At 34.1% G+C, this 19694-nt stretch overlaps 2 protein-coding genes across 6 annotated transcripts in view; one reads left to right on the top strand and one right to left on the bottom strand.

Moving 5' to 3' along the window:
* The window catches only part of plekhg6 (pleckstrin homology domain containing, family G (with RhoGef domain) member 6), a 60684-nt gene extending 54479 nt beyond the window's left edge, over window positions 1-6205 (top strand). Inside the window, exons 15-16 of one of the 4 annotated variants that reach the window (XM_009292203.5) lie at window positions 4076-4140; window positions 5576-6205. In XM_009292203.5, the coding sequence (XP_009290478.2) occupies window positions 4076-4118 (43 nt within the window). In that variant the 3' untranslated portion in view covers window positions 4119-4140; window positions 5576-6205. Of the gene's footprint in view, window positions 1-4075; window positions 4141-5572 lie in introns of all 4 variants that reach the window. The other 3 variants (XM_068214108.2, XM_009292202.5, XM_009292201.5) reach the window with 3 other exon arrangements.
* lag3 (lymphocyte activating 3) lies at window positions 6179-11871 on the bottom strand. Of its 2 annotated transcripts, XM_073925991.1 has the most exons (8): window positions 11591-11871; window positions 11359-11482; window positions 10229-10443; window positions 9248-9469; window positions 8863-9159; window positions 7532-7774; window positions 6702-6820; window positions 6179-6606 (listed from the first exon to the last, which is right to left on the bottom strand). In XM_073925991.1, the coding sequence occupies exons 1-8, from the start codon at window positions 11640-11642 to the stop codon at window positions 6472-6474; spliced, it is 1407 nt and encodes a 468-aa protein (XP_073782092.1). In that variant the 5' UTR covers window positions 11643-11871; the 3' UTR covers window positions 6179-6471. The 2 variants fall into 2 exon arrangements, with proteins under 2 accessions (XP_073782092.1, XP_073782093.1); XM_073925992.1 differs by lacking the exons at window positions 10229-10443; window positions 11359-11482; window positions 11591-11871 and adding an exon at window positions 9946-10218 and having other exon boundaries at window positions 9248-9896.
* Between the last annotated feature and the right edge of the window lie 7823 nt (window positions 11872-19694).

The raw sequence follows: 19694 nt of genomic DNA, 5'->3' as shown, positions 1-19694 counted from the left end.
TTCCTTCCGCCCAGGGTCCAAAAACATCAAGCCTGACGCTCTCTCAAGACAGTTTGAACCTTCTGAGAAGCCCTGCTGCCCCGAACCTATCGTGCCTGGCTCCAGAATTGTGGCTCCAATACTGTGGGATTTGGAGTCCTCAATCAGAAAGGCACATCAACATCACCCTGATCCAGGTAATGGACCATCTGGGAGCTTATTTGTCCCTAACTCTATGCGTTCTGATGTCTTACAGTGGGCACATTCTTCCTCCCCCTCAGGACACCCTGGTATTAACAGAACCTACAAATTGATTTTGAGGAAGTTCTGGTGGCCAATGATGCGAAAAGATGTGCAAGAGTTTGTTTCTAGTTGCCCCACCTGTGCTCAGAGCAAAGAACCCCGAACTCGACCCCAGGGACTTCTTCACCCACTTTCCATCCCGAGTCGCCCCTGGTCCCATATTTCTCTTGATTTTATTACAGGATTGCCTCCGTCTCAGGGAAATACGGTAATCCTAGTGGTGGTGGACAGGTTCTCTAAGATGTGTCACTTGTTACCATTACCAAAGCTTCCCACTGCGAACCAGACAGCTGAACTACTAATGAGACATGTCTTTAAGATGCATGGCTTCCCACAGGATATAGTCTCTGATCGGGGCCCCCAGTTCTCATCCAGGTTTTGGAAAGCTTTTGGGCGGCTCATTGGCTCATCGATCAGTCTGTCCTCTGGCTACCACCCCCAGTCTAATGGGCAGACAGAAAGGGTAAACCAGGAAGTAGAAAAGACGCTAAGGTGCCTGGCAGGAGACAATCATTCCAGCTGGACCTCCCATTTAGTTTGGGTAGAATTTGCTCACAATACTTTACATCACTCTTCCATTAACATGTCTCCTTTGGAATGTGTCTATGGCTTTCCCCCTCTTTTGTTTCCTGGTCAGGAACCAAAGGTGGAAGTGCCAGCTGCCACCCGGTTTATTCACCGTTGCCGGCGTTCCTGGCAGAAAGCTCGTACTTCCCTGAGAAAGGCTGTCCACAACCAGCAGAAACAGGTCAACAGACATCGCAGGGCAGGACCCTCCCTCCGAACTGGCCAAAGAGTATGGCTCTCGACCCGAAACCTTCCTTTGCGGGTAGAGTCACGTAAGTTGGCTCCACGCTATGTTGGTCCTTTTAAGATTATTAAGAAGATCAATCCTGTAGCCTACCGGCTTCTACTACCCAGTGCCCTGAAGATACATCCGACATTTCATGTTTCTCAGCTAAAACCGGTTCTTTGCTCCACCCTGCATCCCAACAGAGCACCCACACCTGCTTTACGCATTGTTGATGGCCACCCTGCTTTCACGGTCCGCAGACTACTTAAGTGTCGCCAGGTACGAGGGAGGACACAGTACTTGGTCGACTGGGATGGGTTTGGTCCGGAGGAGCGCACCTGGGCCTCAGCTAAAGACATTTTGGACCCTTCCCTCATCAAGGAATTCCACCAGGCACAAAGAGAGCACAAAGGGAACGTCAGGAGACGTTCTTAGAGGAGGGGCTACTGTAATATCTCAGCACTTTATCGCATCCTCCAACCCACCAGGGGGCGCACATGTTGCCCTATACTCCTCAACATTGGATGGCAGTAATGACTCTTGTTCCTCTAAACTCTCCTGTAATCAGCGTAACCACCACCACCTGTTTTTTGCTCTATATAAGACTGCTTTGTATGCTGCTCTATGTTCAGTCCTGAACTAAACCTCTTGCTGCCTCGTCTAGTTTCCAGTTAAGTTGTTCTCAAGACTTTTTGCTTGTTCTCAAGACTTGTTTGCTATTTTGCTGTTTGATTGTTTTGAGACCCTCGTGTCTATTTTATTTTGTATGTATTTTCAGGAAGCTCGGCTTTCCTATTTTTGTTGTACTTTTCAACCCTGCTGTAGAGAGATATTATCTCTCCTTTTTGTCAAATTTACCTCAGTAAAGACTATATTATTTTTTTTTTAAATTCATCAGTTGTGGACTCACTTTGTTCCTCCTCTGCTCTTGGGCCACCAGTTGCTGACTTAGCTCATCTAGTAAGAGCTACTGCTAACCACACTGCAGACCCGGGTTCGATCCCCACTCAGATCATCACAGAATGTACGTGATCAAGGCAGGCATGGTCATACACAGGAAAACAGTCATAAAAGTAATTTGGAACAACGCTTGGTAAGGCAGTTAAACTGGCAATACTTCGCAAGGAAGCATGGCCTGAGCACACACTGAAATACAGCACCAACAGGAAGTAGCCGCAGAGGGAGCGGAGCTGAGTCAGTATTCAGGCGAGGGCTCCCTCTGCTGGCGGGGCATTACAGAACCATTATCCCATTATCCCGTTATAGTTTGCAACCACATACCTTAAAAATACGATCTAATCCAATGTATATATTTTTTTTTAGTGTGCTAATTCATAGATATGTTTTACAGTGCATCGTGTAATATAGGTTTGTGTCAAAGGCACTTTATAAGAGCAAACAGGGAAATTCCAGATAAGAAAACATTAGTGGATAAAGTACAGTAAGTCAAAGTGCCAAAGTACTTGATTTTTCATGTTCTCAGTGTTTTGATGTATTAAAAAATACTTAATTTAATTCATGTTTTGCAAGAAAATGTCTCATTGTGTTACCTTGATTTGACTTGCACTAATATAGCCATACTCATAATGGTCACAATTTACAAAAAGGTTTTATTAGTTCATGTTAGTTAATGTATTTACTAGCATAAATTATTAATGAGCAATATATATACAGCATTAATTACATATAGTTTAACATTTATTAATGAGGTATTAAAGTCATGATCAAGTCATCAGTCATGGCTGTTATTCCATGATGAGGTAATATGAACCAATAGTGAACAACTTTATTTTCAATAACTAACATTACCAAACATGAATAAATACAATAATAAATGTATTGTTCATTGTTTGTTCATGATAGTAAAGGCTAAAATTAACATTACTAGTACAACCCTATTGTAAAATATTGTGCAAACAACAAAATATGATATTAATAAACACACAAAATGTATAAAAGTGTGCTGACAGTATGAGCTTACAATATGAAAAACATGCAATACAGGATAAAATCTGTTAACATTTTTCAAAATAACCGTTTTACTGTGGCCGAGAGAGCTTAAAATGCTGCATTTTAACAAAACACATGCGATTACAAAAAACACCAGCAAATAAAGAAAAGGTCTTCATTCGTTTGACAGCACACGTGCTGCAAATCCTTACAATGCATACACATAAAAAATGCCATGCTTTTTCTCACAACGCGAACAATTTATGAAAACGCGCTGCATTTTCTCACAACACAAAAAGAATGGAACACAAGGGAAATGTTTCAAGTGGACCTAAAAACACGACAGATGCCACTGTGCCATGATTATTGCTGCGTCCCAATTCGCATACTTATACTACATCCTAAAATTATGTACTTTTTTGTGAAGGAAAAGTATGTACATCTGAGTGTGTAGCAGAAGAGTATGCAAGATTTGTGGCATACTACTTCCTCGTTAACAGATTTTTATGCTGCTTGTATGAGCCCTGTCAATCATCCACACATCATCCACATTTCTGTCATATTCAATTTCCTACCTTATTGGAAAAGCAGCGGCAGGTTAATCTCCCATTCACAAGTCTTTTATGTAGAGAAATCTCCTCAGGTCTTTAGATAATTATGCATCCAGGTGTCCAAACACGTCTGTAAGGTTATATAAGTTCAGTATTGTTGTTGCAGATAAAATATAAATTAATTTAAATATTTTCCAGTTGGCTAGATATTAATTATCAGTCATACAAACATCTTGACGGAAGCCTCTCTACTTGACGGTTGGTCTCGCAGGTCCACCATGTTTGTAGTTTATTTACACTTTTCACCCACATTTGTAGTTCTAATCGAATTCATGTACAACCCGCAATGTACTGTAGGCAATACCAGCTGTTAGAATATGGACGCTCCTACACCTTAAAGTTTAACTGAAAATAGTAAACCATCCGGTAACCTTTGACATACTCTTTTCAACATACTACCATTTGGGACATACTAATTGTATTTTCAAATACTATTTAGGAAGGATAGTATGCAAATTGGAACACAGCACATTGCTCAGTGAAGTTGTAGGTGATCTTTGAAAGGTGAGTTTTTTATTTTTATTTGAATAAATAATAATAATAAATATATATATTTTTTTATAATTTATATTTTTTTAACCATAACCTAAATAGCCAGGTCTGTCACGCTTTAGCGTGCCTTTGAAACATTTACATTGTGTTCCGAGTTATTTGAAAGTGTTGTGAGAAAATGTACTGGGTTTTTGTAAAATGTTTGCGTTGTGAGAAAATGCATTGCATTTTTTTAAAAATGTATTTGCACTGTGATGATTTGAAGCACGTGTGAAGATCTTTACTCAGTTTGCTGGCGTTTTTTGTAATTGTATGTGTTTTCTTAAATTACAGCACGTTAAGCTCTCTCAGCCATTCCATAGTGGTACGATAAATAAATAACTTTTATTATTATACACTCTCAGAAATAAAGGTACACGAACTGTCACTGACGGGGTACCTTTTCAAAAGGTCCATATTTGTACTTAAAGGGTCCTTATTAGTATCTCAAAAGTATATATTAGTACCTACAATTTTAGGAGGAACACTTTTGTACTTTTTAGGTACTAATATGTATCCTTGGGGTATTTATGTGGACCTTTTAGGTACCACCCCAGTGACAACTTTAATACCTTTATTTTGGAGAGTATATATAACCCAATCCCCATCTCCCCTTCAGACCTACATTCAAAAATACATTTTTATTTGATTGTACTTTTAGTATCATGCTCGTTACTATCAATTTTTAGGTGATATCAAGTTATTATTATCAATATTATTATCAATTCAGGGTTTTTACACAAAAAAGCAAGAAATATTTTATAACATTTATTATGGGCATCACGGTGGCTCAGTGGGTAGAAAGCTCGCCTCACAGCAAGAAGGTCATTGATTTGAGCCCCTGCTGGGTCAATTGTCGTTTCTAAATTCATGCTCATTCAATTTGTATAAAAATGTTTCTTTGTGTTACCAAAACTTGACTAACATTATAGCCATATTTATAATTATTGATAATTTGAGTGTGCAAACAACAAATTATTCTATTAAAACACACAAAAAAATGTGTGGTGACAATATAAGCACACAATATAAAAAATAAGCAATATAGGACAAAATATATAAAACCACATATAGAGTATTCCATACATTAGCAAGGAAAATGCATGTGCAGTAAATATTATTATTAAATACAGTTTTTCAACAAATCAATTCCACTTCTACTCTTCAGAAACACAATCAAAAATAATTCAAAACTAAAACCATGAAAGTTTAATTACATTTCTGACTATTTGATTGTACTTTTGGTACTTTTACTATCAACTTTTAGCCTTAACTAAAATTTGAATACACACTGTTTATATTTATTAATGATAATTACTAAAATACTATTTTGCCATGAAATAGACTGCATGTCATAATTTCATAAGACATGTACCCATAACCCCCTGTTTTCTCCTGTTTGAAGCAGTAACGTTCTGGAGGGTATCAGTGTGGACTGGCCAGGCTGGTGTTTTGACGATGAGGAGTTTTTTGACTTTGAGGACTTAGATTATGAAAACTGGTTTGAACAGTCACTCACCTCCAATGGAGTCCGCAGGTCAAAGACAAAACGATCGGAGGGCCATGATGATAACGAATGGAGTGAGGTGTAATTATATGTTGAACTACTGTACTTACACAAATGAATCATGGTTTTTCTACAAATACCCTCTAATCCCCTTTTACACATGTATTTACATATACATTTGGGGTTATGGTTATCAAAAAAATTTAACCGTTTGAAAAATGTTGTGTTCTTTAAAGGTTTAATAGCATTGTGTGAGAAGTGTGTAAAGAATTTTATATATATTTTTATGATCATGTAGCATGACTATTATACTTAAATGTATTTGAGAGACATCCATAGCTTGTAAATTGTTTTTATAGATATATAATGAAAGATTGATTAACATTGTGTCTCTAAAAGTCAGACTTGTATAAAGAACAATTATTTTTCTGTATAGGTGTATATCCATTTAAGAGACTTGTTTATAACATATTTACTGTACACAAGAAGCAGTAAGAAGTAATTGCAATTAAACAAGACATGTTCACTTTATTTACATACATTTTACATGTGTATATTTGCACCAGGAATAGTTCATAGAAAATTATAATTAATAGTAGTATATTTACATTTTAAATGGACTGCTACAGTTGTCTGCAATTAACACACACACACACACACACACACACACACACACACACACACACACACACACACACACACACACACACACACACACACACACACATACACATCCACATAAAGTAACATACAGGCATCTGCCCTTTGCACAAACTACATATTAAAACAAAAAACATTCAAACACACACTGATTTTGGTTCTCCAATACAAGCTTCAGCTCTTTTTTCCCTGCTTCTTTCCTTCCACTCGCGTTCAGTGATGGTCTGATGGACGATGTTTTCCATCGCTGGGTAAAGATGGATCTTCTGCTTCTGTAAGGAGGAATTAAAATAAGTGTGAAATTAGATTACTCGGTATTAGAGTGTAAATACTGATATTAAATTGGCTAAATGAGATTGAAACTTACCCGACGATAGTTTCTGTACATCTGGAACAAAATCAGGAATATGACCATGAACAAAAACCCTAATCCCAGCACCATAGCCGTCTTATTGCCAGAACTTGAGTTTCCACTCTTAAGTGCACCTGTAGAAATAAAAAATAAAAAAAAGATTTATTATTTTGATTTTAACTACACTGTAAAAAAAAAGAAAGAAATTTTACAGGTACCGAAGAAAAAACATAAAATAATGTCTGTTAAATTACAGAAATGTACCATAGAATGAGAGACGTTACAGAAATTTACCATAGAATATCGGCCATAAAATTACAGAAATTTATCGTAGAAGAGCAGAAGTTAAATTACAGAAATTTACCATAGAATAACAGACGTTAATTACAGAAATGTATCGTAGAATAACAGACATTAAATTACAGAAATTCACTGTAGAATAACGTTCACTAAATTACAGAAATTTACCGTAGAATAATGAACGTTAAATTACAGAAATTCACCGTAAAATAACTGCCATTAAATTACAGGAATTTATCGTAGAATAACAGACATTAAATTACAAAAAGTCACTGTAGATTAACGAGTGTTAAATTTTTTGAAATTTCCCTAAATTGAAATTTCTAGTAAATTTCTGTAATTTAATGTCAGTTATTTAACAGTAAATCTCTTTAATTTAACGACTGTTATTTTATGTAAAATTAAGGATTTTTTTTATTATACAGTATATCATATTGTGCAAATGTGTGCTTTTCTATATTAAACAAATTCACATAATGATATTTATTTAATACTGTGCAATTGATCATGCAAAAATCACTGCATACATTAATTGCTCTGCTTACCCATTGTGTAAAAATGAGACGTCACATTCCCCAATAGTCCTTGATTCCCATAGTAGCGACACATCCATTCGCCAGCATCTTTCTCTGTCACTTGAATGCTGGGGTTTTTGGTCCTTTGAACAGTGGTCAGCGTTTGAGTGTCGTTTGGACTATAATTCACACAAAGCCATTCATAGGAGGTGATTTGGCTGGAGTCACTGAGATTGCACATTAGGGTCATGGGGTCGCTGGAGGAACTCAATACTACATAAAAACAGAAAAAACAATTCAGAAACTAAGAAAAAAAAAGTCTATTAATAAAACATTGGAAAAGCTAAATCTAAGTTAAACTAATGTTCTTGCTCAAGTTTATTCAAGTTCATTTATGCACCATTAACTGGTTTAACACCTTTTTGAGTTTCCTTTTTCTGTTAAACACAGAATGAGATATTTGGAAGAAAGTTGGCAACTGGCAGCCATTGACCACCATAGTCCATTTTTTTTTTCTTATTACGGAAGTTAATGGGTACCAGTTTACAACTTTCTTCAAAATATCTTTTGTGTTTAACAGAAAAAAATACAGGTTAATAAAGGTTAAGATAAAGGGTAAGATAAAGGTTTAAAACTGAGTAAATGGTAAGTTAATTTTCATTTTTGGGTTAACTAAGTTAAGACTAAATTTGAATTCCAGTGAACATTCAGAGTGGCTGTTTGGTAAAGCTTACTACGAATCCAGCCAATATTATAGCCTTTATGAAGCTTCTTACTAACTTCTTAGAAAGTTTAAGTCAAATATGGGCCAGCTGAAATTTGTTTAACAAATACAGTAATATTTTTTACAATCAATTAAAGCAGTTCCTATGTATATATATATATAGATATATATAGATTTTTTTTTCTTTTACTGTGTTTCAGAATATTATGTTGATTTAAAATAAAAAAAATTAAGCTAAATAAACTCAGTCATGGTATAAAAAACTATATTATTATTTTTATTATCCGATAAATATTTTATACATTAACATATAATTTAAAATATATTGCATTTAGTGATATAAATGATATATCTATAAATGCTTTTTAGTCCGATCGAAAATTGTGTAAAAATGTTAGTGTCTTTGTTAATTAAGTAAAAATTGTATAAATATGACATTCATATATTTTTTCAATTTTATATTATTATTTTAAGAATATAAAATATAAAATAATAGTTTTATTAAATAAAGTATTTAAATTTAATAATTGTATTAATAAACTTTATTTTATTATTTAATTTTATTATTATTTCGTACTTCTATTTTACATAGCTCCATCTGATTCAGGATTAAACTTGATTATAATATTGTACTTACCACGAGCAACTACAAGCTTCATTGTTCTTTGCAGTTTAATTGATCTTCCGTTCAATCCCTCCATCACTCCTGAGCACATATACGTCCCTTCATCTCCAACCTCCACTCTCTTAATAAACCCAGAGGATGAGTTGAATGCTGAATGCGGCAGAGTAACGGGAGAGTTTGTGGCAGCAGATGCTCTCAACCATTTTACTGTGTTTGGGATCAGACCATCAGTAAAGACGCAGGGTAAGGAGATCGTGGAACCGACCGAACCATAAAACACTGAAGAGTCATTCTGAGGAGAGGAGATCCCTGGAGAAAAATTAGATGAGATGAATTAACCACAATGCAGAAGATATTTATTTATAGATGAAGCCGCTTTATAAAAATGAACTCTTACCTCTGACCTGTAGGGTCGTGGTGGCCTCCACTTTCATATTATTGTATGAAACCTGACAGGTCCACTTTCCTGCATCTCTTTGGGAGACGGTGGAGATAATGGCACTGTTGACGAATTCACCGTTTTGTTTCCATTTAATACTTATATCTGGTGTCTCGGGTTTGACATGGCACATTGCCTCGATTCTTAAACCCTCAAACACAATAGATGGAGAAATTGATGCTGTGAAGAAAGAAAGAAAGTTATATAAAATGTGGCTTTTCCAGCAGCCAAAAATAGCTTATTACAGAAAAATTGACTACATTGTCAATAATTTGCATAATTTCAACTGTAAAAATATGGTAAAAATCCATAACCTGGTTAACAGTATGTTATCTTAATATATGTGTAGTGATTGTTCTTTAGGGGTTGAAAAAAACTTGTCTCCGTTAAACAGAAATTAACAGGGGCTAACAATTCTGACTTCATCTGTATATATAATGTGTAGTGTTTGTACTTGAAAAACTCTGGTGTGTAATACTATAAACTAATCAAATTTGGTAGTTTACCGTCAAATTTAGAAAATTGTACTACTCTTTTTTAATAGTACAGGCAACCACAGCAGGTTTTTTTTCAACAGTGTACATACAATGTAAAAACCCTCCATCACCTGGTTAATAGCATGTTTCCTTAATATATATGATGTGTAGTGTTTATACTTTAAAACTGGTGTTTAATATTATGAATTAATAAAAAAACCTTACTGTAAAATGTAAAAAGTTTTAGCTGCCATGTTTTTTTTTTTACTGGAAACTTTAAACAGTGTATTTACTGTGTTTTTGTGTGTGTGTGTGTGTGTGTGTGTGTGTGTGTGTGTGTGTGTGTGTGTGTGTGTGTGTGTGTGTGTGTGTGTGTGTGTGTGTGTGTGTGTGTGTGTGTGTGTGTGTGTGTGTGTGTGTGTGTGTGTGTGCGTGTGTGTGTGTGTGTGTGTTTGTCTGTTACCTCTTACAACTCTCAGCATGATGACCTTCTGCATCTTAGTCTTTCCTTCAACTTCACAAATGTACTGTCCTCCATCTGCCAGCCTCGTTTCGGTGATGTGAAGGCTATAATCACCTTTTCCAAAGTTGGGAGCAGGACATTTAGCTCGTGGTAGGTCTCTGAGTGGTCGAAACTCTAACCCACTCTTCTCTCGTCGCCACACTGTCTTCTGTGAACTAGGTAAAGGAATCCAATGTTAAAGTCCATCCTCTTATGCTTAAATGCTGTCATAACATATTGTTATGATGGTTATATTTATTTGAATGATGGATGAATTGATTCAGCCTTAAATATTATTATTTAATTATTATAATACTGTTGTCAATGGTTCCTTTAAGAACCTTTTAGGATAATAAAATGCTCTGCAAAATATTTCTTTTAGAAATTTTAAGCTTGTGAATGCCTTTGATAGTAATACATTTTCATGCACAACCCATGTAAAATTTTAATTAATTTTACATACATTTTTGCATATTTTTTTTTACAGCTTAACAGAAAATGTCTGTTTATGTTTACATTGTTATTATTATTATTATTGATATTATTATTATTATTATTATTATTATTATTATTATTATTATTAAATAACTATATTTAAAAGTAAAAATCATGAGATCAGCCTATATAGATAAAGAGCAAATAATTAATTTAATAATTTATTACATCTTACTTTTAAACACACTTAAAAATACTGTGTAAAATAAAATAAAAAAAATGTTTAGATATGTTTATTAAATTTGAGTTTGCTATTTTCCCCAAGTTTGGGTTCAAACAACCCATTTAAAGACTATTTAAAGGTAAAAAAAAAAAAAAGACAAGTTTTATTTAATTAAAAAAAATACTTTAATTAAAAGATAAATAAAAAAGTTAATTTATAAAAATATTTTTTGTTGTTTTTAATCACTGCCTCATATATGGAATTATGATACTGACACTAACAATAATTTAAGTAACATCTACAAACAAACTTTTTAATACAACAAAGATTCCTTTTTAGCAAAAAAAAAAAAAAAGTTTTTTTATTTATTTATTTATTATTATTATTATTATTATTATTATTATTATTTTAAGAATGAATGAAATGTTCTTACTTTCCGACTATCTTGCTCCAGTAGACTGCATTAGGATGTGAGACTGAAGAAGATTCATCCATACAGGGCAGCACAGCTACTGAACCTTCAGCCACAAACACTTCATGGTGCCGGCACTCACCACCTGCAGAGCACAGAAACAGCAACTCATAAAACTAAATGAAATCAAAAACAAGAATAGAAATATTCAACAAAACCGGTACTGAATGGCAGTACTATCATAACAGCTCACCTTCAAAAACCAGCGCCAACCCCAAAACCATCACAAGCCCTGTCAGTGTCATTTTTCTTTTTCTTTTATCTTCTTGTAGCAAATTTTCTGCAAAAATAAAAAACCCTCATGCGTTCAATCAAACTCTCAGTTAATGTGTGGATTCTCTCCTCTTTGTTCTTGCATATATATATCTCTGTGGGTGGTTTGTGTGGGTTGTAGTGTTTGGGAGGAGCTGGTAGTTCCTCTCAACATCACATGACTTCTGAAGATGCTTGTTGATGTGTAGCGCGACTGACGTACTTTGGAAAAAGTTAGAGAGAAAGAGAAACACTCAGAGAGCATTTGAATGAGGGAGAGGCAATACTTGAGGTTTTATTCTCCCACGGATTCACCAGGTCTAGCGTGAATTTTCTCACAACATGTGAAAAACGTGTATTTGAAAGTATGTCACTGGCTTCAAAGAATGGAATTTATTTTGTTGATAAAGTAATATGGGAAATGTAAACAGATTGTTTCTGTTTTTAAACAAGTAGGGGACTGCACTTCTATTCAGCTTACAATGCATATTGTTGCAGCTTTGCAGAAAAAGCATGTATGTTACTATTAGAACTTAGTTTCTACAGTTACAATTAGTGCTGTGAATAATTACATTTTAATTATTTTAATATTGAATTTTTTAATTATTTTGATTTTGGATGTGATTAATCTCGATTAATCTTTGCCCAGCATTAAAAATAATTCATTTACAGTTATCAAGAAATATATTTATATATTTGCGATTTGTCATTTTAATAAATAAATACCAAATAAATTATTTATCTGTTTGTGTAGTTTCTGAAGTCAAGGCAAGTTCATGGGTGATAAAATGCATGCAAATAAAAAAATTTAAAAAAAAAATTAAAATAACAAAAATTTTTATTTTAATGTAAAAATGCTAGATTGTTTCAAGTCAAGGTTGTTAAAATAAATATTAAAATAAATAAATAAAAAATAATAATTAATTTAAAAAAATTGTTTAGTTTTTAATTTATTTTATTTTATATAAAATAAATAAATAAATAAATAAAATAAATTCTTTAATTTTAATTTAAAAATGCTAGATTGTTTCAAGTCAAAGTTGCATTTTATTTTAATTATATTTTTATTCAATTTTATTATTTTTATTTTTTTATATCAATAATAAATTAATATGTAAAATAAATTTAAAATGTTAATTAAAATGCTAGATTGTTTCAAGTCAAAGTTGCGTTTTATTTTATTGTTTATATATATATATATATATATATATATATATATATATATATATATATATATATATATATATATATATTAAATACAATACAACTTTGACTTGAAACAATCTAGCATTTTTTTTTCAAACAACAAAAATGATTTGAAATAAAAAGCTATTCAAATGAAACATATCTACCTTCAAATCTTTCACAACATTAAGTAATTCTAAATAATCGACTTTAATTGCTTAACATATGTTATCATTGCATCAGTTATGAATTCTGGATATTGACATTAACCCTTTCCACATATCTCAGCAGAAATGTCATGTATAATTTTAGCCGCTACTATGGCATCATTGTTTGTTTATGTGGTTTGAGTGTTGTTTTCTGTTATGTCAGCCCAGTATCAGTCTTGTGCTCCAGAATGCATTAGATTCAGTCGTTGATATGCGGATGTGCAATCAGCATATTCTAAAACAGCAGCACTTCCAGTAAACGCAGAGACACTGTGAGCGAGTGACATGAATATGGGGGCTGGAGTTGTTTTGATGAAGAAAAGAGTCTGCGTCTGACTCAATCTCTCCCCTCCCATTTTTTGCTGTGTTTTTCACTCCTCCTTTCTGTCACAATCCAAATCATAAGCGATACCTCCTGTAGTTCTTTCAGTTTGAAGCATCTATATGTTCAATTTCCATTCTTTTTTTTAAGTGATCACAGAAAGAACTCTTAAAATGTAGTCAATCAATAACATCTTTGACACTTCAGCAACATTTTTGCAATTCATTTTATCAAACGATCTTGTGGGTGAAGCTCTGATAGATAAAACAATAACAGGTCATCACATTAACTATAAGATGGATTCTATTAACATTCAACAATCATTTTTGTTACATTTTAAAATAATTTTTAAAAGTTTATTGTTTTCAGGAGCAAGAACAAACAATGAAGAGTGTGGGAGTAAAAAAAATGTCATGAGAATCTAAAAAAAGATGGTGTTTTAGACAGGAACATATTTATTGCTGTGGTCAGTAACTTACAAATGTGTTCTATCAATATCAGTGGTATTATGTATAAATGTAGGACAACTTTAAAATAACTTCACTTTAAAAATAAATTCACTTTTGACCCTGTCAAAAAGAAATACATGGAAGTAAAAAATAAGTGTAATAATGTCACATTCTGGTGTCTTGCGTTTGTTATGTTATTTTTTCCGTGTGCTGTGCTCCATGTGCTTTATGTTTTTATCATGTAAATCCTTTGTTCCATTTTCCCGCCATTTGTTAGCTCGTGAGTTTCACCCCTGTTGGTTATTAATTCAATTATTTCACTTGTATTTATAACTGATTTTGTTCAATCCTTTGTCAGGTGTTGAATTGTTAACACCGTGTCTTTCCTTAGTTTCCAGACTTTCAAGTGCCCTTGAAGTGAGTGCTCATAAATAAATTTGTGTACTTGAATAATTCCTGAATTTTGTGTGTTTGGAGAGTGAGAACGTGGCAAATATTTCATGTGTGGTATCAAAAGTAACAGTATTACTTAGACTAGAACTATTGCATTTATACAAGATTTACTTTTAAACAGTAACTCAAACAATTCAGACCTAAACATAAACATTGATGAAATCACAAGATGTTTTGCAGCTCTGTCAACAGTTGCATGCTGAATGTGCTGTTATAGCTTTGAAAGTAAATGTTCTCATGGCTCACAAAGTAAATCCTTTATTACTCTGTCCCCACTCTGACTTAATTTATTATTAAATTGGTATTATTAACTGTTCAACTGCTCTCAACGCAAATTTCTAATCCGCCAATCACATGACAGCAACTCAATGCATTTAGATGGTCAAGACGATCTGCTGCAGTTCAAACCGAGCATCAGAATGGGGAAGAAAGGTGATTTAAGTGACTTTTAATGTGGCATGGTTGATAGTGCCAGACAAGCTGGTCTGGGTATTTCAGAAACTGCATATCTACAGGGATTTTCACACACAATCATCTCTAGGGTTTATAGAGGATGGTCCGAAAAAGAGAAAATATCCAGTGAGCAGCAGTTCTGTGGGCACAAAATGCCTTTGTGATGGCAGAGGTCAAAGGGGAATGGCCAGACTGGTTGAAGCTGAAAGAAAGGCAACAGTAACTTAAATAACCACTCATAACAGCCGAGGTATGCAGAAGAGCATCTCTGAACGCACAACAAGTCCAACCTTGAGTCAGATGGGCTACAGCAGCAGAAGACCACACCTGGTGCCACTCCTGTCAGCTAAGAACACAGGTTGACAAAAATTAGACAACAGAAGATTGAAAAAACGTTGCCTGGTCTGATGAGTCTCAATTTCTGCTGTGACATTCAGATGGTAGGGTCAGAATTTGGCGTCAAAAACATAAAAGCATGGATCCATCCTGCCTTGTATCAACGGTTCAGGCTGCTGGTGGTGGTGTAATGGTGTGGGAAATATTTTCTTGGCACACTTTGGGATCATTAGTACCAATTGAGGACCATGTCAACACCACAGCCTACTTGAGTATTGTTCTGACCATGTCCATCCCTTTATGACCACAGAGTACTCATCTTCTAATGGCTACTTCCAGCAGGTTAATGTCCTAAAGCGTGAATAATCTCAGACTGGTTTCTTAAACATGACAATGAGTTCACTGTACTCAAATGGCCTCCAGTGTGAGCATAGTGAAGGCTCCTGGGGGATAGAAGTGCTGCCCATAGAGGGCAAATACTAATGGGCCAAAGGTTGGCGATTAAAAAAATTGTCTGTGCTCACAGCATGCCCTGTCTGGCCCACACTAGGCCATAAACAAGGACATACTGTAAAATTAATTTCACACCTGATCAATGTGTTTTAGGGCATGAAAACAACTTTTGTAAGCAATCACATACATTTTGACATATCCTATTAACATTTGAATATCAGAAATTGTCTAAAGACAAATCTTTAAATTAATCATCATATCTTAATACCTGTCAATTTAGCGCATCAACTTGTACCTTTTCAAGGTGCTGTGCTCAAGATCATTCATGGGAACATTTCTAAACCAAGTGGAAACAATAAGCTGGCTACTGAATATGTAAATATGTAAATCCATGGAAAAAACTTATGTAGGTATGTCTTTGTGTGGTAAAGTATGGGAGGATATAACCGCAGATCTTAACATGCTTTCATTTTTTGATTCTCACCATTTTCCTCCTTTGAGCGCCTTCTCATGCTCTGTCATGTGCCCAAGAGCCCCCATTTCACACGAAAACACAAGACAAACGCAATACAACCCAAATATCAGCCTAGGTTAACATAAACCACTGCGCTGTATCTGGGACATGTTGTGGTTGCAGAGAACACGCGGATACAGTGTTCACTTTTACAGTCTCTCTTCAGATCAGAGGGGGCGACACAAGAGTGATGGGGTCTTTCCTACTTACTGTACACGTAGCCTGTACAGCTGATTTGAATAATGAATAACTGGAGAGCTGGGGAAGATCTACATGACCCCCCGATGTGGAAAATGAGACTGTCATGAGTGGGAATATTGTATGCATGCAGATAACAGTAGAGTAGATGGAACATATTAACACTTCCAATGATAACAGCTCTGATGGTGGGTTTTTTGAGTGAGATATTATTAGATGTTCCTCCTCTCTGACCCAGTCAGTCATTGTTTTCTTCAAAGACACCAACGTTTTTCTGTCTAGTCTAGTCCATTATTCTCTTCAAAATGTAATTCAAACATCTACTTTTTAGATCAAATAATTTAGCAGCATGTTTTCCATTTGGAGGTATTAAAAACTAAGTTGTTCACTTGAAAAAAGTGTTAATGAAAGATTTTGTGATTCACTAGTGCACTTTTTGCAAATTGATTAGATCCCAGCTGTCAACTTCAGATGTCGAAAATTCAACTCTATGGTTTAACAAAATGACTTTTATTGATATTTTAGTAGTTTGAAAATATATAACTTATAAGAAATACTATAGAGAGAAATACGTTTGTAAAATAACAGAAACTGTATTGAAAGTTTATTACAAGGTTTTGTACCATAATATATAACGACAACTGAGAAAACATATCCCTTTACACCAGGGCCCGGTTTTTCAAAAGGTTTAATCCGGATTAAATTGATCCAGATTTAGTAATTCTGTTTTTGCGATCCGTGATCAGGTAATCCAGCTTACTTTTTGAGCCAGTTTTTCAAAGCAACATTGGATTGGATCAATCTGATCTGGATAGGAACTTTTCAGGATCACTAAATCTGGATTACCAGTGCTCAAACAGGATAGGAAATCACAATGTAGAACTATAGATATGTAAAGAGCGACAAGTAGAATAGCCAGCGTGGGGTCAATATAATTTTTTTTAATGAAAACTAAGAAAATGTAATAAATATTTAATTAATAATAATAATAAATAAGAAAAACAAGAAAAAGCCCACCCCATCCTTTTCCAGGAGTCCGCTCATCTGAGACCTACAACACAAACACTGTACATTGAGGATATTTATAATAAGTTTCAAATATAGATGTAAATTTAAAAAATACTTAATGTCAAAAACTCCGCACAATAATCTCAGACTTCCTCATCTGATGTGAAGCGTATCCTTTAGGAGGGGGATCTCAAGTCTGGCCTTGGTTTGCTGCAGTTTGGTTAGAGTCAGTTGTTTCTCTGCCAGGCGAAGCTGTGCTTCTGCCCTTTCAGTCTCTTTTTGCAATTGTTGAAAGAGATTTAAAAAATCAGTCATTCTTGCATTTTTTGTTTATTCTGTAATCATTGCTATCATCATTAATAAATATTCTAATAAGAAAAATATTTTCCATTGTGATGAATACATATATATATATATCAATTAGTGATGGAATAAAATTTATTGTTTTTGGTCAGTTTTGACAGCTGTTTGGGGGATTTGATGAGAACAAACTCTTTCTACTTTGCTGGAGGCCTATACAGAAAGGCTAAATACGTTAAAGCCAATAATCACTATAGCCTGACAGATGAACAAATAAAATTAAAACCTTATGAATAAATAGTATATCTCGTAAGATACTGCATGATCCAAAAATAGTATTGTTTAATAAATTTTAATAAAGTTTTCATGACATTTTAGGCATAAAATCCACGCTAAATCCACCCTTCTGATGGGATCAGTTTAATCCATGTTTTTTGGATCAAAGTGATCCAGATCCTACAAAAAAGGTCCGAAAAACCCAAACTAAAGGTTTGATCCGGATCAAAACAAAGATTGGATTACGTGATCTAATCCGATTATGTAATCCGTTTTTTCTTTTGAAAAACCCATTTTCAAGATTTGATCCAATCCCTTATCCAAAATCCTAGTGGATTACTTTTGAAAAACCGGGCCCAGGGGTCTCAAACTTAAATTGGTGGGGAGCCATATCAGTGTCTGACAATTCATAGGAGGGCCGCTTCAACTTTTAAGGGCAACAAAAAAGTGGAAACCTAATGTAATTGATGCACTCAGACAATCTTCCCCAATATATGCAGTCAAAGCTCCTTCTTTTTTTTCTTATTGGCGTGGTTCAAAGTTATTATTCTGTACCAATCGTTACTTAACCAAAAGCTTAACAGATGGGGCAAGAACAGCAGAGAGCGGGTAACTTTAGTGACTTTACTGGTAATTGTTCTTCTCAATATCTTTCTTTTTTGTAAAACTACACCAAAGAGTAGAAAGTATGGGACAGCGGGACACAAAGTAGCACTTTTTGGTTTTGGCAAAATAATGAACAAAGTAACGAGGCTAGACAAACTACATATTTTTTCATCAGCAAACACACAAGCCTCTCCTACAAATGAGCACTAAAAGTATGACCACCGGATCTATGGTTTCTGTGCAGTATTAACAAAAGTGGCAGAAGTAAAATGTAACTATTTACACCACCTGCGGGGCAAGTTGTCACAGACAGATGTTTAGTTGTAACACGTGCTTAAAAAGTCAGATTTCACACAGTTAATTTAAATTTAGTTTACTTTAAATAGTTTATTTCCTCTGTACTTAGCTTAATTTTTTTACATAGCACAGTATATTTATTTATTTATGGATTTGAACTTATTTCCATCAATATACATTATTATAATGCATTTATTTGCATTATTAGCAATATTTTTTTTTTTACTTTAACATGTTCAATTCAGCCAGCAGTCAAATTTGTAATATATGCATATGAGAAAAATATATTAAATGATACTATTTGAATCGAATATTAGCAAAATGCTCATATTTACACTACCATCATAACTTGTAAGCCATGGAGATGTGTTTGTACTACACAGGTGGCATAAAAGTGATAATAATCAAATAACCCTTAAATATTTTCATAAATAGAGCTTTAGTAAAAACAGAGCACTTAAGGACATATTTCAACGTTAAAATCAGCCCCAGAAACAATCCGCATGTGCGTTTCTCTCACGCTGAGAAAAAAAAACGAAAGTAACTAGAACAAATAGGCTACGTTAAATGTCCAGTAGGTGAAGGTCAAAACCACAAGTGGTTATATGCGACTGCACAACAATTATAGTGCGTTATAATTCAAAAATATGATTTGTTGGGCCGAATCTCATTATATATGTCAGTTGCGGCCTAAGGGAAGAGTTAAGGTGGCGCAAATGGCCCGCGGGCTGGCATTTGAGACAGCTGCTTTAAACGATAAAAAAAAAAATTAATAAAAGTGACTATTCGAACTTTTCAAGGTTAAAACTTGTTGAAAGAACGATCCATTAATGCAATTCAAAAGCATAAATAAAAGATTTTTTTTTTAAATACATGAATCACAACATATAGGAACTGCTAATATACAGATATTTTTTTACAGTTTGAAAACATTAGACTTTTTCCAAATATGATATTTTTTTTTCATTTACTTTTACTTTTTATTC

Source organism: Danio rerio, chromosome 16 (assembly GCF_049306965.1).
Source record: "Danio rerio strain Tuebingen ecotype United States chromosome 16, GRCz12tu, whole genome shotgun sequence".
Taxonomy (NCBI): Eukaryota; Metazoa; Chordata; class Actinopteri; order Cypriniformes; family Danionidae; genus Danio; species Danio rerio.
The sequence above is the reverse complement of the archived record's forward strand: the minus strand, read 5'-3'. Positions and strand labels throughout refer to the sequence as shown.

What these genes read in the sequence shown, in the direction of transcription:
- lag3 (XM_073925991.1), bottom strand. Translation starts at nt 11,642, where the DNA reads ATGACACTGACAGGGCTTGTGATGGTTTTGGGGTTGGCGCTGGTTTTT. An exon ending in GAAGCTTGTAGTTGCTCGTG is followed by an intron (nt 7,775 to 8,862) that starts GTAAGTACAATA and finishes GTTTTTATGTAG; the next exon opens with TATTGAGTTCCTCCAGCGAC. An exon ending in TGTACAGAAACTATCGTCGG is followed by an intron (nt 6,607 to 6,701) that starts GTAAGTTTCAAT and finishes TCCTCCTTACAG; the next exon opens with AAGCAGAAGATCCATCTTTA.